Consider the following 27,610-nt stretch of genomic DNA (forward strand, 5'->3'; position numbering starts at 1 on the left):
ACAGTGAAGATGGGTTCAGAAAACCCCAGATAATGTGCCTCTTCGTGTACATCAGACTAACAGTGTCATTTTTCCCTCTGACACACGTTTACAATAACCACAGAAGGTTATTACTCTGTGTACATTATTTTGATAAACTTAAGGAAGAAGGGACAGTAAATCTTTGAAGCTCAATTTTCTTATTCCAACTAGAAGCTGCAGAAATTCGTATCAGAAATGTTCAGTTTTGCGAACAAACAAGATTTGATGATAAAAAAAAATATCCCTGTTGAGTTTTTGTCCTTTTAGACCATTCTTGTTCCTAGGCTTTAAACTTTTTACGCTAGCGCTTACGCTGGAAAGAAGAGGAGGACACACTAACAATATAAATACAATGAATTGGCCAGGGACTATTTATTCCTTCTCACACAACAGAAGAGCCAGTGAACATTCAATTAAGTTAAAAGTTGCAAATGTAGAATTGAAAGGAAAAGCCTTTTTATATAACATAATTAATCTGTAGAACTCACTGCCGCAAGAAAACATTGAGGCCAAAACCTATTAGGATTAACTAAAGATTAGGTAATGGATAACTAGAACATGCTCAATTACATTGGATAGGATTATAAACTTCACTATCCAGGACGTGAGTTATCCCCCCCAGCTAGGATCAGAAAGAAACTCCCATTCCAAATGGTCATTTTATAACTCTTTCCATGGTTTCTTCTCATCGCTGCCAGCCAGGACCCCAGGCAGAGCTGTGAAGGCAACCGCCATATTCCCAAGGGCTGCTGCATCCCAGAACGGAGCAGCTCCCAGACTTAACCATTAGCTGAACCCTTCTTGACCCAAACAGAGGAGCACTCCGGCAGGAGGCCAAGAGAAATGGGCTGTTCTTCCAAGTACTGTACAGACACCTTTACAGCGAGCAGGTGATACGCTCTGAGAGCTCAGAACTGGAAATGCCAAGTGAAGCGTTTACCCCGCCTTACAAGAAGAAAAATTACTACGTTGTAAAGGAGTTGTCCAAAATCATAAGAAACATGGTATTTCCAGATCTGTACATTTGTTCTGGCATGGCATGTTGATGCAAATGGAGTCTCCCTGTCCTTCACTTACAACAGTGTTTCCCTTTAGAGGAGTTCATCAGAACTGGCTTCCATCTGGATACCACAGTAATTACTCTGCTACTTTTCCGGTTGGTAAACGAGCGCGGCGAGTTATCGAATGCCCCATTAACACACCCGGTAGAGGAGCAAGTAAAGCACCGGGTCCGAGTCTGTCCTTGCTGACACCTAAACTCCATGAAAACGGATGACAGCATTAGCAATCAGAATCAGGCTGCTTACCGAGATACAAACTGCCCCCAACCTCTCATTTTCGGAAACACACACATCCTCGGCTGGCACGCACATGGGAATGGAAGACATCTGAACATGTAATGCTTTCTACTTTGAATATGCAGTGTAAATAATATTTCAGAAAGTCACATAGGTTTAGAATTGATTTAATCAGAAGAGACTTTTGTTTCCTGAAAAAACAAAATCAGAATTCTTGCTTCTCCAAATGAAGCAGCCAAGGTAACAGCATAACTGTTCAGCACTCCGGTAGGTAAAATCAGCTCTGGATAAATTAAAAAAACCCTGACTTGAAGCACACGAAACAATATCCAATTTCCTTCTGAACCAGGCACAGCTGATTGCATAATGCAATGTTTACTCTGAAAATGAGTAAGGATGTAGGTGGTAAGTCACAGAAAAATCTTGACTGAAAAATGCAATGCTTCCTTCAGTGGACATTCAGCAATAGCACTACGTGCCACAGTTAAAAATGAAGGTTCTTAAAGATCAGGGTTTTTACAGCGAGCTCCATATATTAAGCTAGAACACTTGTGAAATGACTTGGGAAGAAAGGGGTATTAAACAAGGAATACTGTATATAAAATCCCTGATCATAAATATTAAAGCTGTATCTGGTAATGAACAGCTACGTACAATGAAAACTTTGTTTCCCATTTAAACTTCTATACAGATGAACGGTAATACTTCACTTTCCACCGTTTAGACCTCATTCGGAAGAAAAAGTACATTATCATTAAAAATAAGGATGATGCTACATACAGTATGACACACAGACTCATGTCTATGTTTGAAAATCCAATCCCTAAGAAAGACACGGCCTGCTTCGTCTCTTTAAGGTTAGCTGATTCAACCGCGCTTTTACCGCTATCTTTGACAGGTCCATGATTAGCTACTCGTTTATCTAACAACTTAGATTCTGAATCTAGTACGTTTTCTTTGTCCTGCATTTTATTTTCTCTGTTTCCACTTGGTTTCTTCAGTAGGCTTTTGTCTTTCACCTCCCTTGTATCTCCCTGCTCGGTTTCACTGGAGTCAGTCTGGCTTTCAGTGTATTTATATAGAATATTTTCACTGTTATAGTGATACTTCATGAACTGCAGAACTTGGGCTTCGTTCCAGCTGTGTAATCCTTTAATTTCTTCATGACATTCAGGACAAATGTCTGGAGTTGGCCACTGAACTTTGGGAAATTTTGGATCTTCAGTCAAATCACCTAATTGGTAGGAGAAAAAAAAATAAATAGAAGTGAATGAACTAGGAAAAGTGAACTATCAGACACTTCACTGGAAACCACAGAGAATATTTTCCACTTATAAGTAGTGATGTCAGAAAAAAGAGTCCACAAAAATAATAATGTTTGTATTAAACTGAAGACAATCACGAACAAATTTGGAAATTCATGTTTCCTTACGGATGCATCAATTATGTTCTGAAGTATTGCTTCCTCTTTCAAAATACAAACACTAAATCATTACAATTTTCCTTTTCTCTCAGTAAAAGCTGTAGCATTCAAATTCCAATACTACAAGCTACTACAATCGGTTTGTTTTTAGAAGACATGAACACACTACCGTCGGGGCCTTTCGGGGGTTAACCTGAATTCTGGTTCAAAACAAACTGCTCTTTTGCACTCAATACTCTTTAATCCTGAAGCCTGGTTTGCAGCAGGCAGCTTCAAGGCCAAAGACTTGCAGATATTTTCATGTTTCTATATTGCAAACCATTCCATCCTAAGCTTGCATTAGTACTGTAGCAAACTATTTTCAGTACTTTAAAAACCATTATAATATTCAAGATGTATTCTTCAGCTTGCTTTTTTAGCATTTAAACATACAACGCCGTCTTGAACAAGATCCAATTTTAACATTGCTGTTACTCATGCTCTGGCCACCTTTCTGTCTTGATGGCAAAGAGGTGAACGCTGTAGCTAGTGTTGTACTTTGCTCTAAAAAATAACATTTTAAAATGGGGATGGAAATAATTTTTAGAACAAAAATCTCTACCCGGTAAAAAAGCTGATTTATTTAACTGATTGTTACTAGTACACTAATGCTTAAAATATTTCAGAAACAAATATATATGCTTAATTTATTATTATTTTTATCCTTTTTAAAGGCAGGAAATGTCCCCATGATTTTGAGCAAAATATTGCTTCGTGATTCAAAGAATGCTTAAAAATATCTGACTCCTTGATATTTACAAGTAAGAGAGCAAGTTTGCATTTCAGATACCTTTATTTAAGATCCCTCAGTAATCAATTTGTTTCCACAGAGAAAGTAGAAACAAAACATCTCACGGTAAGACAACACGAAGTACATAAGTTTTCTGTTTGCACTCCTGCCAAAACCAAAAATGCTATAAATTCTGTGCATTCTAAAGTAACAGGAAAGAATTAAATAGGGCAGAGCCATATACAACAACCTCATGACCCACACTTGAAGGCTGTGCCAAGGTGTTTTCCCTGACCAGTCAAACACCATTTCTCACTGAAAGCTGTACGTATTACCAGAAACACAGATGCTGCTTTTAAGGATTGAAATAAGTCACTGTCCCAAGGAGACATTTTAGCAAACTTAAAAAGCATAATTTAACATTGTTATTTATTCCAGTATGTTTATACTTCTCACTAAAAGGGTATTTTAGCTGGCTATTGCATCACCTAAATCAATATCCTTGCGAGTTTTCCAATAACTTAATGTTCTGACTAAGTATATTGCTCCACTCCTTAGCAACTTCAAGTCAACAGGCCTACCTCTTCCTGTGTCCAACCTGGCAATAGTAACAAACATCAGGGGATGTTTTTATTTAATACCTCATCAGCTACCTTTTTCTCCTTGGAGAAAAGAGCGACAAAGTGTTTATACTCTCAACAGTACTTAATACTTCATAAATCTTGGCAATTCAGCATAACCATAATATAAACACAATATAGCATATTTAAATTGTAACTAATGCTACATTACACAGATCCATAACAGCAGACAGGGATTAAGAGCAAAGAGAAACCAATTTTCTTTAGTGCTTTCGTTACTTGATATCCCCATAACAGAAAGGATTAAATACAACCAGTATTTTAAAAGTACTTTTAGTCTAACTGAAAACATAGCAGTCTAGCAGGGGAACAGATTTTCTTCATACAGTAATTTTATTTTATTCAGTTGCTGATCTGCTAATAGTTTAGGCTCTTTGATGCTGAGAAAGTCTCCTGTTCAATTATCACAGAATAGTTTGGGTTGGAAGGGACCTTTAAAGGTCATCTAGTCCAACCCCATCATCAATTTCTATACAGGATCTCTCCAATACAAAATGAAGACAGGTTTTAACAGCTATTTAAACTGTTACAGAAAGAAAATGAATTATTTTTTTATCCACCAATAAGTAGCTGAACCATATCGTTCCTTTTTGAAAAGGCTTTGATTTGTACTCCAGAAAGATTCTCTCATCGAGCAACAGGTGAAATCTCAGAAGAAACAGTATCTTTGAGAATGAAGCAGATTTTTCATTATACATCATGAGACAACTATGTTACTGGGGGACAGCGTATCTCAAGCGTGTATTTCTCACTTGTGCAAAGTGTAGCACGCTGGTCTCAAGAGTTACAGTTGATTGGGATGCTCTAGGTTTTGCTCTATATACAAGTACCCTTTCTTGTACACCAATGTAAATGTGGAGTTAAGTCTTTCGAAGCCAGTATTTAATAAGGAATGCCAAGCTGGAACAGTTACTGTTGTTTCAAACTCGCATTACAGAGCCTAATTTGCACATCTCTGTTCAAGTATGGCCACGTTGTACAAAATGCCATAGCCCCGTCTTTCAGACTCATGTGCCTTTGGGGGTTTCCTAAGCAAGGCCTTCCGTACCTGCGAGTCTGTTATTCACCACGTTGTGTTTCTCCCAGAGCCAGAGAACAGCCTTGTCTAAGGTTTTAACGGAATCCATGGACTCTTTAGCCATTTCTTCAAAATGCTGAGCACAAGCCTTGCATCCAAAAAAGTGCTGAATGTATCTCCGCATGATCTGAAGTACTATTTGGGGATTGTCTTCAAGACCTAGGAAGAGAGATAACAGATGCATCTAGCACCAACTGGGCAAACATAACTTCAACATATGCATGTTAACATACACAAAAGTGAACCATGGGAAAAGGAAACATTGCTACCTTCTTGTTCCATGCAAATTTACACCTCCACTTTAGACAAAAGAAAACTAGTTGCTTTTATAATTATATAAAATATATATAAAATATATAAAGCGATAGTGTTATTAAAAACGCAATGTAGCTATTTATTCCAATATATACTAATATATTTAGCCTGAAAAAATGTGTACAAAGTTATGCTGAACACATTAAATAAACAGTTGGAAGTCAAATATTCTTTACAGTGAAATTCCTCTTTCCAAAGAATATCTTACAATTTGAGGGAGGAACAAACTCAGCTAACTGAAAATCAGACATTCAAAACTTTCAGAAGCCCATTATGAGAGTACATGTTGAAACTGTTAAAACATGCAAAGTTCACACTATCTGTATTTCACACAATTTTTCTGGAAGCACAGACCTTCTCCAATGACTTGCCCAATAACTAAATGAGTATTTATGTTTTGCATTCACAATTACATTTAGGCTAAGGCACTAAGTTATGGTGACCTTGCTACCGAAAAACCAAGAGTCAAAAACCCTTGGCTACGTATTGCACAAGGTGCCTGTGATATCTGTTCGTTAGCCCATAACTAGGTATTACAGAATAGCAGTTATTAATGGCATCGCTTTTTTGGCCAGCACTGAATGCATACACTTAATAGCTATTTAACAACATTGGAACCTTCAGGAGTAACTCAGGAATTCCTCCTAAAATAAATACAAACACCTTATTCTTCCTAGAATAGTCACACTTTTACACTAAAGTTAATACAAAAAAAAAAAATCATTATTTTATTCAGAAGTAAGCTAAGGTCTTTACAGAATGAGGACTTTGTCCTGGGCCTTTATTGTGACAGCAGCTAGTCCCTACGTCCATAAGTGGCTTGAAAACCTGATATAATTCGTTAAAATCCTAATGGTTTCATCTCTGTCTCAGAGATCTTCTGATTCATGCTTAATTGACCTAGTAAATTATGCCAAAATGTACTTACAAATGTACTATACGTTACCACAAACACACACTTGTCAAATAGAACACATTTTATGATGCAAATTGATCAAATTACCGACTCCTGCAGTTGAACACCTCCTCTACCACGAGTAATTTACAACGCAGGTTCTGTGGGTTCTGTAGTAAAGGGTTACGGTGCTTTGCTCACTGCCCTATTCTTGTAGTGAATAACAAACAGTTTGGTAGCACATATGCCCTCCGTACATGCATTGTTTCTTGGAAAAAAAAATCCTCAACGCAACCTGTTCAAAACTATCAGAGTACTTATCTGTTCTGTATATTAGAAATTGTCATAAACACTTTTATTTGGAACAACAACATTATTTCTTAAACATGGCAGTAAAAAAAATTAAGTCTTTAAAGCCAAAATGAAAACATAAAAAGCAAACAATCTCTACTCAGACATTCAATATCTGTGATTGAACAGGCATGTATAAATAAAAGCTATGAGATTAAAGTAGATTAAATTACAGTATTAAAGGCTGAAAAATAATTTTGGAAAGTTGAAACGAATTTCAGGCAAAATAGTTTTACCATGTATACTAAAATATGTATTCAGAAAAAAACACAACGAACACAACAAAAGTATCCACTAGCAAACAACCTTTTTATGGAGGAAAAGAGATTCATACACAAATTGAATTATTTCTGTTCTCCTGCGTAATGCTATGCTCTTGAAAATTCATTTTGTGGGAAGGTCTTTCAAATTCAGCAACAGATCAAAAAGAATTCAGATAATTTTTTAAAAAAATCCACAAGCTCGTCTTATTCACACCAATAGATCTTATTACCTACACTCACATTTCATATAATTAAATACGCTCGGGACTAGATTCCTACAACGATTTACACACCCTCCGATGCGAGTTCTGTTCAGAGCTCCTTCGGATTCCCTTATGGTGATCCCACTGCAGGTTCAAATTACACCGTTCAACATTAAAACACGTCAAATATAAACCAATAAACACACTGTATCAAGAAAGCCACAGCAAGGTCACACTGACTGTCAGACTCTGCAAGCAGAGGAAACTATCAAGAAAAATACAGCTGCTTTAAAAAGAAAACAAACAATTGCAAAATGGCTCATTTTGTTTGTTTTTCTTTTATCAGCCCAGAGATGAATCTTCTATTAACATCTGCCATGTATCATCGTGTAATCCTCCTTTTCTCTTTCCTCCCAAACTACTGCAATTCAGGGTAACCCTAATCTTTAAAGTGGACAAGAACCATAAAACCCTACCTGTGGTGGGAAGGATTAGGGAGTACATCATGCTTTTTAGTAGATAGGATTTAAACAAGCAATAAGGAGAGGAAAACCTCCCAAGACATAATCCGACAGTCTCAGACTGACCCAATTCTTTCGCCGTAAGAAGTGATCATCACATATTTGTCCCGATTTAAATCGATGGTTAAGTGTGCCAAAGAGTTTCCAGGTTTACAATGTATTTTTAACTTACGACTGACTAGAGCTCATGCTTAAAACATGGGAGCAATTTAAGATGCAATTCTGTATAGTTAAATATTAAGAACATTTTTACATTTAATGAGAACACTTTTGGCAATTGAGACAAAAGGGGAAATTTAACTTATGCATGATCCTGCTGAACAGCTAATGCATCATCCAGCACAAAAAACCCCAAACTCACCAGGCAGAGCGCAGTACTAAATTAAAGAGATGCAACCTACCATTCCACAAATCACAAATAAAACAGGATAAAACAGAGAGAAATAAAAATCAACAACCGGATGATTAGATATCAGAAAAACCCCTATTCTGCAGGAGACTCAATATTAAGAATGAAGATATTTTCACTGTGATTGCAAGTAATGCTGGACAAATGTATGTATCCATAATCTGAAATAATCAAGTAATTTTTAACATACAATCAGTAACTGAGAAATTGCAAATTTCTGAGTTTTATGATCCAGCAACAGTCCATCTAGCATTCTTATATTTATTGGAATAAATATTTGAAAGGCTTTAAATGAAAACTAAATAGAACTATAACCAAAGCACTGTCCTGGCAAGAATAAAAACATATGAAGGCCAATATTTTAGTATTAGTAATCCTATTTCCATTGTGCGAGGAAAATAGATTATATATCCAGCACCTTTCTTAAACAGAAATCATCACCAGAATATTAACATTCTGCTTCACAAGATGCTGCAAGTCTAAAAATAAGCAATTTTACGGAGTGCTTGCAAAGTAGTACCTCACTGCACAGATTAATGAACACTAGGTACATTCAGCTGAAAAAAAAAAAACCAAACCCAAACAAAAACCAGTCAGTCTAACATTCAGTATTTAAGAAATAACATTTCAGAAGGATTGGCTAAGGGTTGTATATCTTTTATAGCTACTAAATCGTATGGTTACAACTCATTCTTCTCAAATTAAATTAGCATTGCAACCTCAGGTAACCAGAACAATCTTCATTCCTTTCCAAGTAGTCCAAAATTTCTTTGTTTGAAATTCTCTCCTTTTTCTGCTTTATTGCTCACATCTTTAGGGCCACATACTTTATTTACCACATTTCTAAGCGAGGACGAACTGACACGCTTTCCTTCAAAGCCCTTCCTTGCAGTGAAGCTATGCTCTGACCTCTGCTGGTACAAACCCGAAAACTAAGTCTCGAAAGCCGCAGTCCTCCACCAACCTATTAGTTATTCACACACACAAAAATTTGCTCTAATCCATTACTTTCTCTGTTGCACAGCAGAACTGCTGCATGTGTTTGTCTCATCCTTCAAGCGCCTCATATAACGGCTGCTTACCTGTATTTATCAAAGCTTTTGGTCGCAGTGCAGCTTGAACAGTTAGGATATGAAACAGCTTCCAAAGGGAACAGGTATAACCTCTCAGCTCTGGTCTGCTGCCCTGACATCCGACCCACTGAACTTTCTTACTGAGAAATATCCCAGAAATCTGAACAGAATAAATTAAAAAAAAGTATTTAAGATATATACAGCTCTGGGACCCAAATTCACTACTGAACATAACAGCAGTTACAGTTGATGCCTTGACACTGAGGTGAACCAAGATTAAAAAATAGTAAATGACTCTTATGAAGTCATGCTTAAAGAAAACAAATTTTAAACTTCTAACAACCCTTACATCTGAGATACTCTGATGCACTATCAAACTCATCCCTCTTGCAAACATATTACATGACATACAACATACAGTCACTGATGTCAAACCTACTAAAACACACATTACAAATGTCTAATCAGTCTGACGGAATACAGTAAGTAGCTTAACTTGCAGAGTTTTTTTTAAGCACAGTATGAACACAACACATAAAAAACCACTACTGTAAACTCTGAGAGCTACAGTTTCCCTGGGCATATTAAAAATTCCATATTACTCAGCAAGAGCTACATGACTCACAGTGCTAAAGTCTTAACAGGCTAAGACGTAGAATTCATTATTATTTCTTCTTAAAACAAAACCACTACTTATTCATTATACCTAAAATCCAGTGCAAAGATTTTACTTTAAGACTTAAGTCCCCACTTCCTGAAACACACGGGAGGTTTCCAAGTTTCAGACAGTGATTGCATTTCATATTAACTTTTGTACAAAGATGGCCCTACCACAGGGCTTTGCATTACCGAAGTGAGATGGGGTTCCTAGCAAGGCATTTACTGTGCCAGGAAGTCAAAGAATATCTGGGGAAGCTCTTCAGGAATAATGCCCATTTCAGTAAGTTTCCCATCACTTAAACTCCAGCCTTCAAGAGAATCCTGCTGACAGCAGGCATAGCAAGCAAAGGCAACTCAAAAATAGCCGCTGGGAATGTTGCACCATTGGAAGCTGACGTTAGGGAACGTTAGCGATTGGTCACTCATTATAAAACTGAGACAGGATTGTGTATTTCAATTCTCTCATTTCAATACCTTCATGTGGATTTTTTTTTTCTGGTAATGATTTCACTTTATTTTCATTTTAACCTTCTTATAACTCCATTATGACTGAGGGACCATTAGTAAGTGATGTCTTAGATTTATATAGAATCCTATCCTTTACTAATGCTGTATTTTATGCTGGAAACTAGTAAGAGCTTACCCGCATTTTGTTGTTGACCAGATCTAGGATAGCATCATAAGGGATTTTGTCTAATGGAAGGCTCACCAGCCACTCTTGCAAGGTCTCTAACAACTTGACCACAGGCTGACGGCCAGGAAAAAGCTGAGGGGAAAAAAAACCCACAAAAACTCAGAAGAAAATATGCATATTTTAAAGAACAAATCTAATTAGCAGGAAGACATTTTTATCTTATTCTAAATGTGTTTTTCCTGTATTTAGAATGCTTCAGATTTTCTTTTGTTATGAGCAAATTAGTTACTTGTTCTGCTTTCAATAAAAAGCCATCTCACAGCAAGTTTTGCTTACAAAATTTAACAAGTTGCACACACAAAATGATAACGAGTAAAATGAAGCTACTCAGCAGCAGGCAGAAATGCTACAGGACAACCTTTGACAGGTTACATAGAATTTTGCATTAAGGTAACTCAGCTCAGACGGGAGAAAAAGACCTAAGTGAACCAGAGATGCTGAAATCCTTCTCACTCTTAGAAGATTAATCACAAAAATTACTTCTTATAAAATATTTGTTCAGATCTCTGTAAATGTAGATGATGTTGGTTAGCTAGAATAGCATTTTCCTTTTCATATGTGTAATAGTGATTTCCAAAGCAATTTGGAAACAGCGACTTCCTTAACCTGCAACTTAAAGAAGTCAGAGCCTGGCAGATGAGTGTGAGGAACTGTAAATCAGACGTAATGCCATTATTTTACACTAGAAATGGTATCTTGCTTTACTGATGGTTGTAATTACTGCAGAATTAAGTAGACTATGCATACCATCCTCTAAGCACCCTTCCAGAGGGAGCAGTATTTTAACAGATGGAGAAATAAAGTCCCTGTATGTGCTACATTAAATACATAAGGCAATTTATGACAGAACACTCTATACTTTTGCTAGTCATTCTGCAGCCGTTGTGCAACTATCGATAATAGCTCTAATTCATAGACCGCTTACTTGATACCATGCGGATCCAATGGGCAGGAACTCCCTTTTGCTAATTGTCTCTATTGTATCTAAAACAAAGGACGCTGTGCATTGTTTGGGTGCAAAGACAGCTCGTATTAAATAATCTGTAAAAAAACCATCACACTTTTGAACTATTGACCGCATACTACAATTACATTTACTCCTGTAGGAACCCCAGAATATCATGGATTACTACCTAAAAGACAACAGTATCTCGGGTAGGTATCTGCGTCATTGAGGATTCAAAAAAAACAACGGACCTTCTGCACCGATTGCCAAAAGCCCTAATCCTACAACAAAAAAAAATTCCCCAAGTAGGGAACCAGAGACCTCTGTGACTTAGGATTTATCATCACTATAAATGTTGTTGCATAGAACAGCATAAAAAGTTTCCTAATGAAAACACCTGAGAATCATGAATGAGGGCTACAAAGAAAGTGTTACACGAGAAGACAATGCAAATAAAGGACAGCAGTCCCCACTTGTACAGTGGCAGTCTGGAGACGAGCACGCAACTAAAAGAGAGCATTCCCCATTTATGCACTAATAGCCAGGGAAGCAAATGACATCAGCTGGCCAGGAGCCATCAGGAAGAACAGAGGATGTTTTAGGGATAATATGATGGAAAGATTACCACCACACTTTCTTAAAGAAATGAGGCCAGCTAGAGATTTCTGACCTCTGATGGCTGCGGGGGGCCAAGAAACTGTCTGTCTGATTTTCAGATAAATCCAGATATTTGGAAATAGTTCATATAGGCCTTATTATTCCCTTAAGCAGATATTGATTCACTTTCTTCAAAAGAAAACAAAATGTTAACTGCTCAGTAAGTAAACATAAAGACATTAGCAATTTCAGTAGGGTAACATTATAAAGTTAAATTATTTCAATTTTTTTCAAGTCATATCACATTACACATATTGTCCCTTTACTCAAATTAATATATAAGCGTCTTTATTTTTGAAACACTCCATTATATTAAATATCTCAATTATTTTGAAATACTCAAATTCAATACCTCAATTATATTAAAAATTTAGACAGAAGTTACTAGTATCTCTAAATAGACAACATTTGTCAAGTATGCACTAACGAAATCCAAAAGTCAAGAAACCAAAGGGTTTTTTAATCCCACGCAGTTACTATAGCTACTTATCCTGAAAATCTGATAAATGGACTATATTTACAGTGTTTGTCTAATATGCTGAGGACTACTTAAGCTTTATTTAATTTTGAGCCCTCTAAGATTAAATTAAAATGCATTTCAACCCTATACATACGTCAGAACGGCATACAGTAACTCAAAAATAACATTTAAAGAAATCCACAAAACTATTTTTAAGCCAGTGAGGAAACATATTTAAACATTCGGAAAGACACTTCGAGAGACTTACGTCACACAATAAATTTTATGTTAGAGTCACTTTATTCTTACAAATAATCAAAGACTGGAAGTGTATACCTTGGCAGAGACAGTAACAAAATCCTTGAAGGTCTTTAGCTCAGCTCCCTCAAGTGTCTTGTGCGTAGCAAGCTCTACCCTGAGCAGGTAATGCAATCCCGATTCAAGGTCAGCCATGTACAGCTTAGATCTGAAACACACATATATAATGTTATAAAGTGGCAGGTTCCTTTCGCTCATTTTCTCACCAGCCATGAAGGTAAATTTGATATATAGTAGGTGTCATTAAAACCTCAACATTTGCCACTCCACGGTGATTGCAGTATGGGAAGATACAGCTGTTACTTCAGGTGCTCGGTACAGTGAATGTTAAGTTCACTGAGTTTCGCTGTAAAAGAGTAATTTTATGTCACTTTGTTCAGCGATTAGACAAATGAAGCAAAACCACACACAAGAATTTCTTTTATATTTGACTAAACTTTTTGTCTCCCAGCCAGCTTTACCTTGTAATGAAATTATAACCCTGACATTGTCAGCAAGGAAATAGCTACTGTAATGAAATTACAGCTTCTCTTCAGGATCGACCACAACTAGAAAAATGACATGCTATGAAAAAAGCAGCTTTTGTTGAACAAAAGTAGATTATACACAGAGCAGGAGTGCAAACAAGACTGAAAAAGGTCAACGTTGGAAAGGACTGAATCTAGAAATCCTCTCCTAAATGCAGGAGTTTTACTGTAGGTTCTTTGCCTGCAAGTTAACACTCAATTTTAATCACACCAGCTCTTTAGACAGAATTAGGCACCTTATGACAGGTACAAGTAAAACTTCTAAAGCAAATAAAAGATTTTGAGAGTTCCTTCTCACAACCAAATATCTTCATAATAACAAAAAACACTTTACAAAGTACAGATGCATCAAGTAAACCACCCCATCTTCCACCGCTTTCAGAGTACAAACTCTAGGCAGTATGACACAGAGCAACGTAACTGAACAAACAGAAGTTCACATAGTTAATAGAGTTAACACCTCTTGTAAGAGTGCAGTAGTACTATTATTTCTAAAACCAAAGAGAATTAAAAAAAAAAATTAATTCAAGGAAATGTCTTGCCCCATCTCCTAGAAAATATGCAGGAAATAACACATTAAAATACAGAATAACCTATATTCTTAACAACTGATACTACAGACTTATTCTGTAGTAATTAATAACGTACTCACTTAAAATTTAAAAATCAGCAAAATTCTGCTTCAAGTTTCTTAAAAAGAGATATCCATATGAACGCATGAGGTTCTCCCAAAGAATCCTATTTAGAAAATACTTGGACTGGAGATCCACACCAACAAGATTTTGTCTTGCTGGAAAGCAGCTCAATTTAACTAAGTTGCTTTGATAACAGAACATTTCACATAAACTATTTTATAATGGCAACTGAAAGAAGATGACACTATTAGTGTCCATGAAAGGAAAATAAGTACAAAATGAAAGCACTCAGTCCTACATCTTTTCCATCTAAAGATGCTGAGGGATTATCTCTCTGCAAAGCCTTTGCATCCTCCTCTCAAACAGACAAAGAGGGAAAGAGCGTGAAGATAAACCTTACTTGATTTGGTATCACAAACATCTTTTACAGTGACCTTAGCATTTTCTATTATACTTGCATTTGACAAGCACTTTTTAGTGGGCACTGCTTTGCTATTATACACACAGAGAACTCTCGTTTTCCACAGCAATGTTGCAGCTTGTTATATTACTATTTCTTTTTTCAGGGACACTGATTACTCAGATGAAGTTTTCCAACCATTTCAAATCAGTGATCTATACACTTCACGTAATGGGTGATAAGTCCTTGGTATTTTAAAGCTAATTAAGTATTTAGAAATACTTTTGGAGAAAAACATTCCTTCCATAGCAGTGCAAATGCTTGCTGCTAAAAACCAAATACTGGCAATCCTCAGTAATTTCACCTCTGAATTGTCCGAAAGACTGCTCACAATCTCAAATAAGTTGTAACCTTGATGCTGGAATTGAACTAATTGAACTAATTCACAAGTGTTACCCAAACATACAGAGAAATGGATGAATTTGAAGCAACAGCTGAAAGCATTGCTTTCGGTTCGAATGCAATAATTTCTCCAGTATTAAGCACAAATATCTTTAATTTTACTGCGAAAAAAAATGCAGATCATTCAGTAGTGACCAACCTATTCAACTCAAGGTGCATCACCTGGGATGGAATTAAGTAAAATTTTGAACTGCACTAGTATTTTATAATAAATTTCAGCACAGCTTCCCAAGTGGCAAGAAAAAACTGCAAGCAAATTTTACTAACCAAGCATTGATCTGAAAATCGAGGTTATAACTTACTTATCAAACTCTTTCCACACCTTGACTTCTGTACTCTCCTCTTTGTTTTCTTGAACAGGCAGCTGAAGTGGCAAAAGAAGTTTTTTTCTTACACCTGGCAGTGACTTTAAATATGAAGAAAAGAAAGACCGTAGAGGCTTCAAACTGCATATAAATGGACAAAGTAAAGATTACTTTTAATCTCAGACTAAGTGAATATCCAAAGCAAATTAATGTATTTATAGAATAAGATATTCACTCTGTTTTATGTTTTACAGTCCTAGCGCAACATCTTATGTTTTGATACAAAATGAAAGGAAATAATGTTTGACTTAGGAGCAGTAATAGCAACCATTTGGATTAGTGGTTTGAAATTCCATTCAGAATAAGAACATGTCACGTTCATCAAAACGTCAGTTTGCCTTACAGAGGCAATGTTCACGTGGAACAAGTATTTTGCCTTAGAAGCAAGTTTTTTTAAAGAACTTTGGATGCTTCATTAACTTTTTTTCCACTTCTATTCCAAAGTTTTTTCCTTTCAGAAGTATCACAGTAATAGGTTAAAGCTAGAAATAGGCAAGTGGTAAGCAAAACTAATATTAGGTCTCTTATTAAAAACCAGAACAATATTAAATGGTGCATTAAGAACCAGCTCATTGCTCTCAGCATATCAAACTCCATAAAACGAACATTGGCTTAGAGCTTTTCTTTCCAGTTAGAAACACTACTTCAAATAATCTACTTAACAATGAGTTTTGTCAGCAGTATAAACTTGATTTTGTAGTCAAACACTACGAGGGTTATAATTAGCCACTACACCACTTTGGCTAGTCTTCCCTACTAAACGACAAAATCTGACTTCCACTGGCACAACTCATGTCTGTTCATTACAAGCACTCAAAAAGATTAAACAAAAGCACTAGATTATTTAATAATTGCTAGAGAGCACTCAGGACAGATGATTTTCAAACACAAAAAAAATGGAACACACAACTTCAGTCAGTACAATGTACTGATTACACACTGGGACACAACTATATACATGTAAAAAGAGGTTATAGAATAAGCTACTGTAGAGGAAAGGAAGCTATGGAAACTGTTTTTATAGCTTCAGTGAACCTCCCCATATTCCTCAGACAGACAACTACTTACATGTTAATTAATCCATGGGACCCATTTGGATGCACCAGATAGCATGCAGGGGCCGAGGTAATCCCAAGTTTCTCAAGAAAAGGCTTATCAAAATTCAATGCTCTCTTTACAATGATGTTTTCGTACTGGATCAAGTCTAAGATAACCTGGATAATGAAAAGATGACATGAATTATACATTGTTCAAGGAATATCCAATCGTGCAGGACAAGACCTATAAACAGGTGAAGTGCATCATCCTTTAAGGGTATCATTAGGCTGCTCACCAAGGAAGTACATCTATGAGTATTCTGTGGACACAAACAATTTCAGTTAAAGAAGATTTACTCTCTGGAAATTATTTACTCCCATCTTCCATTTTTTTTCTTGGTTTATATTATCTTTTCCCTTTGAAGTCTAACATCTGAAGAAAACATAAGAATGAATGATAAAATGTCCTCATAAACCTCAAAATAGCCCAGATGATATTCCAAAGGCAACAACAGGTTTATGTTTCATGTTATATATGTAAGAGTCTAAAGGCAAATTTTCAGGCAGTGAAGAAATATTTGTTTGGTCCCACCACTTTAGAGCATTCTGCTGACAAAGTCCATGACTTTGAAAGGAATTAAGGGCTTAGAGGAGTTAAGGCTTTGCCTGGCAAGCCCTGCCAAATCAAGCTGTGTAGTTCATGGTGTCATAACACCCAGCTGCCTGTTCAGCTCTTTTTGCTTACCAACCCACAGCAGAGACTCCATACAGAAATAGGTGCCTATATCGCAACAGTTCCAGTTCACAGTCCAGCCTCTCAAATGGATCTCCATCAGGTGTTTAAACCTGATGCTGTTTTTTTTGCACTAGAGCAGCCGGGAGCAGGCACAAATTTCTTTGCAAGGAGGAGGCAGAAGAGGGTGGTAACATCAGGGTGCCTCAAAGATTTGCCAGGACTCAACTGTCACAAGTTCTTTGCCAACTACAGCCAAAGCTGCAACTATGAATATGACTACTCAATTGAAAACTGAAAATCTGCCCTTTAAAAAAAAAAGCTGAAATAATTATTTCTTCCCTTCTTAAATCCTTCATCGTCCCACTGCTAGACATCCTCTTTTGCCATTCTAATGGCCACACTCCTCAGACCCTTCCATTAGCCTATGCTCTCATGCTACCATTTCAAATGTTCCATTCTTACCTACAAAACATTCCATGCTTCTGACTCTTCTTACATTTCTACTTGTCATTCTTTTACTTTCACCCCTCTCTGCCTCTTCTGTTTATTTCTCCTGTTGTTAATTTCACAGTTTTCACTGTACTTTTCCCTTTCAGATGAATATTGTCTTTGCTAAGTTTTCCTTCACTTTCAAACTCATATTTTAAGAGACTCTTCCTTCCTTTCTTCAGGGATAAATGTATGGCCTTCCTTTGTTCAGCTCTTGCGACTTCTATTAGATTTGTCCATGTTGTCTTATACTATAAACTGGAACACAATGTTATTTTCCATTTCACTAAAGTATTCTATAAAGCTAAAATACATTACATTAGCACATTTTTTTTTCTTCTGAAAGTAAACTCCACTTTCTGTTAATCAGATGATACTTAGTCTTTCCCTTTAACAGCAGGTAGTAAAATTGAAGCAACTATGATAAAATGTTGAAGAACTTTATAACCATCACATTTCTTCTCTTCACTAATGCCCACTTGTATCAACACAGTAACTTCCAGAAAACAAATGCCTGGAAGCAGGCTGCTTCTCAAAGTGATTCTTGCTTTTGGCAGCACATCCTCCACTTATGCAACTGGGCCATCCCAGCATCAAATCTAATTAGAAACATTTCACAGACATTGGATGTTTCCACACAGATTATGCCTAGATAATTATGCAATTTGGTTTTTTTTTTGCTTATCCTAGATCTTGGCAGGAAGAGAAAAGTAACAGTTGTCTAAGCTAACAGCAGGCTTATTAGGTGGTCAAATGATGCCAAATCAAATATTTTATTGGGGGGGGGTGGGGGAAAGCAGAAAACCAAAGACTTTCACTTCCTCAGTGCCTCAGAGCTGTGAAAATAATTCTATGCTTTCATCTTAATTTAGAACGTACTTTCCTAAAACCTACACATGAAGAAAGAGAACCAGAGAATTTAAATTATTATAAACAGTTGAAATCACAAAAGCTGCCCAGAAGAATGATTATGAATGGTTCTTTAGCAGTAACAAAACAATAATATAATCTGACAATATTTTTGTTGTGATCTTCCAAATCTTGAAAGACAAAAGAATTGTGCTAAGAATGAAATTGATAAATTAATCTTCCACTAAAATGTGAATGGCAGAAGTTAACATGACATCAAATTCATTTATAAGCAAGTTCCTCCGTGTGACTAAACACAACAGCTCTGTATAACCCCCTGCCTTTGTGATATCTCAGATATGCATGACCTGCCCTTTATGGCTCTTTAATTTAGTCCTATAACCAGAAATTTTGTTGCTTGGCTAAATAACATAAAACTCAGTTGGTTTGTTATAACATTCATTCGTATTCATGACGTCATTTGTAAGTCACACATTACCTCTCGTCCAATGTAGGAGTTATTACTTTCAAACACAACGGCAGTATAATGACGGCTGTTCTTGTCAAAAAGAGAAGAAATATCACTGGACCTTTTAAAAAAAGAAAAGCTAATTAGCACAGGTAGAACGCAATACACCCACTGTTATGGATGCAATTTCCTTTTACGATGTCGCAGCACAACTGACAATTTACTTAATCTTTAATAGGACCTTCTACATTTTGTTTAATTAACACAGTAAGCACACATCGGTCATATTTTAAACAAGGAACTTACGAAACTGGATCCAATGGTGGGCAAGCAGGCGGTCTCAGCTCTTGGGAATGGTTCTGTAAGAAGTCAATCATCATCTGACGAACTGTTTGCAGCTCTCGGTCTGCTCCTGCTGAGTACAGGAGTATAGGTTACAAAAAAAAAAAAAAAAAAAAGATAACACTTCAGAAAACAAGAAAAAAATTACTGACAAGCAGGTTTTCTTACATTCTCATGCTTTTCTGTGTCAGGTTTTTGTTTTAAATTTGGACTTAAAAACCAGACTACTATTTGGCTGAAGAACAGGGACTACGGATTTAGTTGCAGGATTTCATTTTAATGTTGAGATGAGATCGTATTTAAAAGCTGTCATCCCACACCAAAATTAACAAAACCTCAAGACTTTTCCAAATCTAACCATCTGCCTGCCTTGCTGATTTGCTCTTCAAACAATGCTTCATTCTAAATCTGTGCTCATTTTCACAACAGTTGGTGTGAGCAACTTCAGTAGCTTTTTTGCAATAAGGATATTTATCATGCATTAAAACCTGCAAAGGTGTACCGTTCTTATCAAATGGCCAGGTGAGGTTACAAAGCCACGTAACAATATAAGGAAACAACGGAAGTGTGAGAATATTTTATTTGCTTTAAAAGAAATAAATTAAAAAGCAGAAGGTCTTACAAATGCAAAAAGTAACAGGTACAACTACGGTCTACTTCTACATAAAGGGTTAATGGTGCAGGTGGTCTCTCTTCTGACCTCTGGCCTTTTAAATGTTAATCCATTGAAAAAGACAACATTACTTTTGTCCCCAGACAAACCACCTCAAGCTGTGATCCTGTCAGATACACAGGATAAGCCTGTTTTTAGTTAGTCAACATCTGAATAGGGGTTTTCCCAGTGAGATTCAGGACAGGAAAGTGGCTGACAGATCAAAAAGCATCAGAATCAGGATTGAGCAAACTGGATCTCATGCTGATGAGGTGTGTGACGAGGAAAAAAAAGGAATTAAAAATATGATCTAGCCATTTGTGAAAATTAAGAACCATATTTAAAAAAATAAATGAGGAACGTGAGCCCTAAATTCTTGAACAAATGTTTTGCCTGTGTAAAATTCTGCCTGACATTCCATTTTGATACAGTACTCGTAATACCACACCTTAAAGAGCTATTTGGCGTCCATCCCATCCCTAGCTGTCTAGACTAACTGACAGGCAAAGGGATTTCACTTATTGTATGATACATTCCTGGCTGATAGGATAACTGCTTCAGGGATTTCTTACAGTAGGATATTCTTACCTTTGTAATTTTCTCCAGTAGTAAACTGCTTTGTAAATGCTTTGAAGTACTAGGTGGGAGAAAAAAAAGTATTATTGCTTTGAAGATAACTCACTGTATCAGACAAAAGCTCATTTTAGAAACAAAAATGGTTTTCAAGAGTTTTTACTTTTTACAGCTCTAATTACAAAACATTTTTATCTATCTGTTCAGAAGACAGTTTTCCCTCTTAGGCTGTAAGTGCCAAAGACCTGCTTCTCAACTATATCAGCGTGGCTCATATGCACCACTCAAAACTCTGACATACAATAAAGTCAGCTTTTAGAGGAAAGACACCTTAATGCATAATTCATACTGTATATCGATCCATTACTGCAAATATTAACCCAAACATGAATTAACCGGTTACCAAATCAGTACTACCAACTGTGCATACACTTAGAACAGTATTCATATTTTCTCAACTCCCTCCAGTGGTTAAACAGGATATATAATGGAGTTTGACTGCTTTCTGCTATAAAAAATAAAATCAATAAGACTCATTGTCTAATAAAGACTGAGTTCCAATTTACACTCAAAACTTCAAAGATTAAAAATAAAAAAGAACATTGTTCTATCAGGCCAGAACATCACAAATTCTACAGTGAAACGTCTCCTGTTTCCTCTCCCGTCATAACAGAGTTCATTCAATCTTCTCCAACCATCACGCTCTGCTTACACTTATGGTTAATAATGTGATTATACAGATTGACAGAGAAGTTAAAAATTGTACTTAGACCTGAAAATGAGCAACGGTAAATACTTTTAGCAAACACAAGATCCTTTTTAAAAGCCAGTTTAAGCAAATTATGAAATTAATTAGAAAAATAGTGAAGGATCGACCAAGAGTAAATTTTTAACTGGTTACAAAATCAGCTGATTAATGATCAGTTTCAATATATTACTTTACTTTCATATACCAAACCTAAAACAACTATTAATAATCATGAATATTTGAATTTGAAAATATATTTACACAAATTGTTATTATCTAATATATTACAACTAGGTATTATATAAATGTTAACAGCACAGCACTTTCTCAAATGGTATCTTCTTTCAATAAGAATTTTTCAGATTCAGAACTGAGGACTGAAATACTACTATAAGCAACTGTATCAGCTATCACATTCAGCAAGAAGAACTCTAATTAATCTTTTATCAAAGGAAGTTTTCTCAGCAAAAGCAAAGAAAAAGTCCAGGTAAAGAACACGTAACACTCTGCACAAGCATGTTTGTTGCAGTTGTAGTTACTATAAAGCATGCATCATTTACCCAAGGCAATACATTTGGCCACTTACTCTGAAAGTCGGGTAATAGTGAATACCATATTCCTTGCACGTCTCATAGTTCTCTTCTTCCCCACAGTCCAGCACACCAACTCTAATTGCAGATTCCCAATCTGAAAACAAAGATATCTTTCAATCTTCAGCAGAAGCGATCACGGATCCCAGCTGATGGATTACCCTGCTTCCCACAGAAATCAACAACAGAACTCTGATAGATTTCAACGGCATAAAAATCAAGCCCTCGGTCGATTCTCATTTGCTGTTCATTTCTATCCTCAAGTGTAATACAATCTACTGATTTTTTAAATAACAAAACCCTCCCTGTTTCTCTCAGCTGTACCAGTATTTTCAATACACCTAAATAAAAACCTCAACACACAATGTAGCACTTCCAGGGCTGAAAACATTTTATCGAATCCAGGAAGATGAAATAGGGGCCAACCCAACACTTGCAGGATACTGGATTGTATTCCCTAGCTTTTCACATTAGCTAAGCTCACAAAATAAAGCATGCAGAATATATATTACTGAATAAAATTAATTCAACAGTTACTCTTTCTCATGGCTGTCAATTACAAAGCCATAAGTTTGATGCATCTTGTATTACAGCTTTTTTTTTTTTTTTTTTTACATGGATTCTTCATTTACCGAACGTATAATTTTCTCCGAGGCCTCCAGAACTGCACACAACCCAAGGACTGCATATTGTCTACTGAAAGCTGTCTTTACCTTTTAGTACTGTGCATGAATAAATTAGGTATAACTCAAAAAAATATCTGAGTTTTAACCAGAGTACTAAATAGTTGAGTTTAAACATCACTGTAAGTTTCCTTTATAAATGTTTCACAGCAATAGCCACAAGAGTTCAAGTATTTCTATAAATATGCTTATATAACTTCAATAAAAGCTTTCAACTCATTTACAGCTTTTTCCTTCGCATTTTGCTAGGAACTTCTCTTTTTTGAGCCACGCTCCGCTGCAGCAATCACTTTAAGGAAGAACCGCTCCAAGAGACTCCTTAGACAGTTGCTTTTTAAAGCCAAGCTAAATCAAAACAGCTGTGGGCAGAATTTGAAGGTACACCACAATTCCCAAGTATCCATAAAATTTAAAAAGCACTAACATTAAAGTTGCTTTTATAGGAAAGAGCACGAAAGCTTCATCAAGTTCAAGACCTGATTGACAGTTGCATGCCTAGCGGCTTTTGAAATTTAGCTTGACCTTTATTTGTCTTTGCAGGAGGATGGGGCAGCTGATGGAGAATTTCAGTTGTGCCGAACATGCCAACAGCTGAACAGGCACCAGGAGTAACTACAAGCATGCTAGAGCAGATGGGCATGTATTCACAGGAGCACAAAAGATACAACAGTCTATTTCATCAAATAAAACGCAAAATAAAAAAAAAAAGTTTGGCTTCTGGGTATCTACCTCATTCAACTTTCACCACTCCTCCTCCCTTTTCCACCTGCCTTCCTCCTCCTCCACACAATGAACAGAAGCCTATGAACCCAATGCAAATGGCCCGCTCCCAACAATGCAGAGCCATCTCTAGCTAAACGCTCAGGTTAAAGAGCACCAGCTGGGATGTGCGCTGCTTAGCATTTGCTGCTGCTTTAAAAGGAGCTTTTCCTTTCCAAAGGACGTGAAAGTTGCTGCAGTGAACATCCTAGGCTGTGTAAGTTCATACGGCACTGTAACCTGAACTGTTGTTTGTTTTTTTTTCTAAAATGCTGATGGATTTTGAATTAGCATTACTATTTCTGAAAGACTCACAATGAGTGATATCATACTAACCAACACTATTTCTGTTTATGTTAAACAAGTTCCAGTGAACGACATGAATGTATTGGACAAACTGGAAATCCAGCAGGTTGGTCCAAGCTCCCACTTAAGAAATGCTACAGGATATCAACACACCAGTCATAGCGTATTACGAGGAAGACACTTTCTTTGCATAAACCTTATGTATTCCTTCCGGCCAGTAAACGCAATGCTGCGCGTTATTTTCTGTTACGAAGTTTCAGTCAGGGAGATAAGAGAAGCATCGCAAGGACCCTTTCCCTGGCTGCTAGTTGAGAGTTAGGTATTTTAACACATGGGCTGCTTCCTGAATAACAAGGTTTCTGCAGTTCCCCACCAAATGTGTTTAAAGAGCAATTTCTCGAAGGAAATCATTATTGCTAGATTTGAAACAACAATTGCTAAATTTGGAACAGCTGTTCCAAATCCAGAGGACTGGATTACTTCTGCATATAATTCAAAGGTTGTCATATATGGGATATCCAAGGGTTTGTTACTTCTACACAGAAAATTACCACACATAATTCCAGCCCACAGGCATTTTGCTGAATAAATTCAATTTTTTTTTTTAAGACAGAAAAAGTAAAATTAACTATAATGGCCACTTTGGACACTACTGTAATAAAACTAAATGCATGATTAGGAATGTGGCAGCAATGACTCCAAGCTTAAAGTCTCTTCTGAGAGGAGAGGGAGTACCAAATTCAACACGTAAGCTACACAAAAGCAAGCACCACTCCTATTTTTCAGGAGGATTACATTCTGCTATAAAGTTTGCAATGGTAGTATTGCCAAGATTTAATAAATGTGAAACGAAATAAAAATTAAGTGTATTACCACAGGCCTTTTACAGACAAAGTAGTCGCACCAATTTAACGGGACTATACCAAATCAGCAAACACAACCACAGTGATCTAGGAGTTCTCCAACGCAGACGAGTCTGCAGCCTCGAAGACAGCTGTATATCCTAGCTGATGAGTAAGCATTCTTGAAAAATAAATGTTCAGATGGCGTAAGTGGGCAAAATGTTTTGGGGTGGGGTTTTTTTTGGATAAAGCTACCAACAAAAAGTGTGACTGTTCTCAGTCTCCTACTAAAATCCATTCATTCCAACTTTAAAATGGAAACATTTTGCTGACAAACAACACCAGAAACCAATTGCATTTGCTGTTAGGGCTAATGTCCACAAACACAAAAACCAACTTTTTAAATGAGAGTCTTCATAAAGTAGAGTAGAGAGGCCTTTAACTGGTTATAGTAATACAAGTGCCTAACATTTGCAGTTGGCATGACTGCAGACAAGAAAGAAAATCTATATCTGAAGAAGTCATTACAAGTTACAATATTGCCTACAAAGGTATCATGTCACCGTAGTAACGTATAAACATGTCTTGTTTTGACAAAATCTCTGGTCAGTTCAGGCTCTTCATGATCTTAACTGCAGTGTTCAAACACCTCCTTGTTCTTACTTTTCTTCAAAAAAGAAGAAAATCTAATACTATTTTGACCACAAGCAAATCAAGTCAGAGGGTGAAAACATTACACAAACTTATGCAAAGAGAACAGAAAAAAAAAAAAACAAAAAACAAAACAAACCCATGCAAGTAAGGAACATTTGAAATGCTCTGAAACCATTACTGCTCTGTGTTTCTCAGTTTTTGAGTTTCTGTCAATCAGTCAGCAATCCTCAGCGTGACGAGTTCATCAGGACCTATTTTTGGGTGGGCCTCCACTTCCATCTATCTAAAATAATGCATACCTAATACTGCACCTACATTTCATGGTAATCGTTAACACTTTTCACATACAAGGCTGCCAGAGAAAAGCCAGAGCTCTCCACTCCCTCTCAAGCTGAAACCACATGAATGCATTAGAACCGCTCTCTCCATCCTGGAAACGCCACTTGTGTCAAATGCTAAACAAAGGGCAGTTTAAAAGCCTTTAACATCACTATATTAAGTACAACATTTCCTACAAATATGATCTCAGGTCTTCTCCCCACCAGAGTTATTGAATTTAACCCGAAAGGCCTGTTTGTTTCCTTACTTTAGATCTACAAATAGAGTAAAACACTTCAGCACCTGCCAAAAAAAATTGAGCAGAGTAAGACACAGCAAGGCAGGTCTCCCTCAGTATAAACCCATCATTTCATTTTAAGTCACTATTTGATAAATCTGAAAATCTGACTGTCACTTCGCTTGGTTTTTGTATTATTTCCTGGTGGTGGTTTTCCTCTAAGTTCATTCATGCTATACTGAATTTGCAAGATAGAAATCAAACACATGCAAGGCCTCTCCAGTATCACAATATTCATTTTTGGTTTAGCCTCTGAAAAAGGCTAGTCTCTTTACAAAAAATTCAGAAGATAAAGATCTTGCCTCAAAGAGTTTACTCTAATCATACCTCCTGTGCCTCAGCGCATCCACTCACACGCTGCAATGCGCACAGAGATGCTTGCCTGCAAATCCACAGCTGGATTGCTCTGTGTGTGCGAGAGGCGGTGGTGTTTTATCCCTGCATTCCTACGAAACCTTTCTTTTGGAGACCGGCTACTACTGCCCACGTCTCGCTCTGTCCCGTGTGCCATTCCAGCAGCGTGGCATGGGCCGTGCCCACCACCAGCAAAGCGAGAAGATGGGCCACGCTCACGCACCGAGGCACCGCAGCTCACGCAAAGCACGGCCACGCGTGACACGGCACCGCCGAAGCCCACGGGCGATGCAGCGAGCCGACGCCCCGCTGCAGCCGAGCGCCCCACGGGTGACCAAGTGCGATGAGGGACGGCGAGGCACCACTGCGGCCCACGCGGCCGCCCCGCTCCCAGCACCGACACCGGGGACTGAGGGAGGCCGCGGGGGGCGGAGGGTTGCGGGTCAGGCCCGCGGCAGCCCGGCCTCACGGCGAGCGGAGCTGCGGGGAGCCCGGCGGCGGCGGTGAGCGCTACCCCGGCTGCGGGGGCCCGGTCAGAGCCCGCCGGGAAGGGGGCGGCGGCGGCGGCGCCTCACCTTTGACGTCCCCCGCCAGGGCCCGCCAGGTAGGGGCGAAGGCGACGCAGTGGCCGCAGGACGAGCTGTAGAACTGCACCACCCAGGCGGCCGAGGAGTTGAGCAGCGCCCGCCGCACCGAGCCGGCCGCCAGCACGGTCAGCGGGTCCTCCCCCGCCCGGTACAGCCGCGCCGCCGCCGCCGCCAGCAGCAGGGCCAGCAACCCCAGCTGCCCGCCGCTGCCCGCCGCCGCCATGTTGGGACGCCAGCGGCGCGCGGCGAGGGGCGGGGCGGGGCGGGGCGGGGCCGCGCCATAGCAACGCGCCGGGCCGGGCCGCCGCCGTGCCCCGTCCACCCCACCGCTCCGTCCCGCCTCGGCGGCCCGAGGGGGAGGACTGGCCTCTGTTACCCCGTGAGAGAAGCGAGGGTTCCCCCATCCGATTGAGAGCGAGACGGCGGCTCCCATTCCCCCATCGCCACAGCGGCCATAGACGGCGACGTGGCCTCTCCCCCGGCGGGGACGCACCTGCTGGCAGCCGCCCCCCGCCCCGAGCCGCCATCTTGTTACCCCCCAGCCCAGGAGCTGCGGGACGAGGCCGCTCCTTCCTTCCTCCTTCATTCCCCAGACTCTGGTGACGGGGACACACCACAAATAAACCTTTGTCGCTGTGTTCAGAGACATGTTTACCTCAGGGGGACTGTCTAGGGAAAAAAAGTTAAAGGAGGTGAAAACACCGGGTAGCTCAGCAGCCGATTTTATGGGGCAGTCTCCTATGGAAACAGAAATTTCAACTTCATGAAGCTTCTCACTGAGAAAATATTAAAATAGTGCAGCCTTTGGGTCAAAAACTGTTTCATCCTAAAATACATCACTCACCAGGGAAGAGCAGTTTCTTCTCAAAACTGAAGATTCAATGAAAGGCTGCACATAGGCCACTGTGATTATAGCAGCTCTGTCCTTTTAGTAAATTCA

At 38.2% G+C, this 27,610-nt stretch overlaps 1 protein-coding gene across 1 annotated transcript; it reads right to left on the reverse strand.

Moving 5' to 3' along the window:
* Positions 1–1,470: 1,470 nt before the first annotated feature.
* QSOX2 (quiescin sulfhydryl oxidase 2) lies at positions 1,471–26,893 on the reverse strand. Its single transcript, XM_086764136.1, has 12 exons — positions 26,659–26,893; positions 21,866–21,966; positions 20,547–20,595; positions 19,271–19,379; positions 18,995–19,085; positions 16,453–16,598; positions 15,322–15,465; positions 13,014–13,143; positions 10,564–10,686; positions 9,270–9,420; positions 5,201–5,389; positions 1,471–2,553 (listed from the first exon to the last, which is right to left on the reverse strand). The coding sequence occupies exons 1-12, from the start codon at positions 26,891–26,893 to the stop codon at positions 2,003–2,005; spliced, it is 2,019 nt and encodes a 672-aa protein (XP_086620262.1). The 3' UTR covers positions 1,471–2,002.
* Positions 26,894–27,610: the final 717 nt, after the last annotated feature.

Source organism: Chlamydotis macqueenii, chromosome 20, assembly GCF_036417535.1.
Source record: "Chlamydotis macqueenii isolate bChlMac1 chromosome 20, bChlMac1.mat, whole genome shotgun sequence".
NCBI classification, from domain to species: Eukaryota; Metazoa; Chordata; class Aves; order Otidiformes; family Otididae; genus Chlamydotis; species Chlamydotis macqueenii.

Coding starts and splice junctions, on each gene's coding strand:
- QSOX2 (XM_086764136.1), bottom strand. CDS start 26,893: ATGGCGGCGGCGGGCAGCGGCGGGCAGCTGGGGTTGCTGGCCCTGCTG. Junction 20,596..21,865: donor ACTATTACCCGACTTTCAGA/GTAAGTGGCCAA, acceptor TCTCCCACCTAG/TACTTCAAAGCATTTACAAA. Junction 2,554..5,200: donor GGTGAATAACAGACTCGCAG/GTACGGAAGGCC, acceptor CCTACCAATTAG/GTGATTTGACTGAAGATCCA.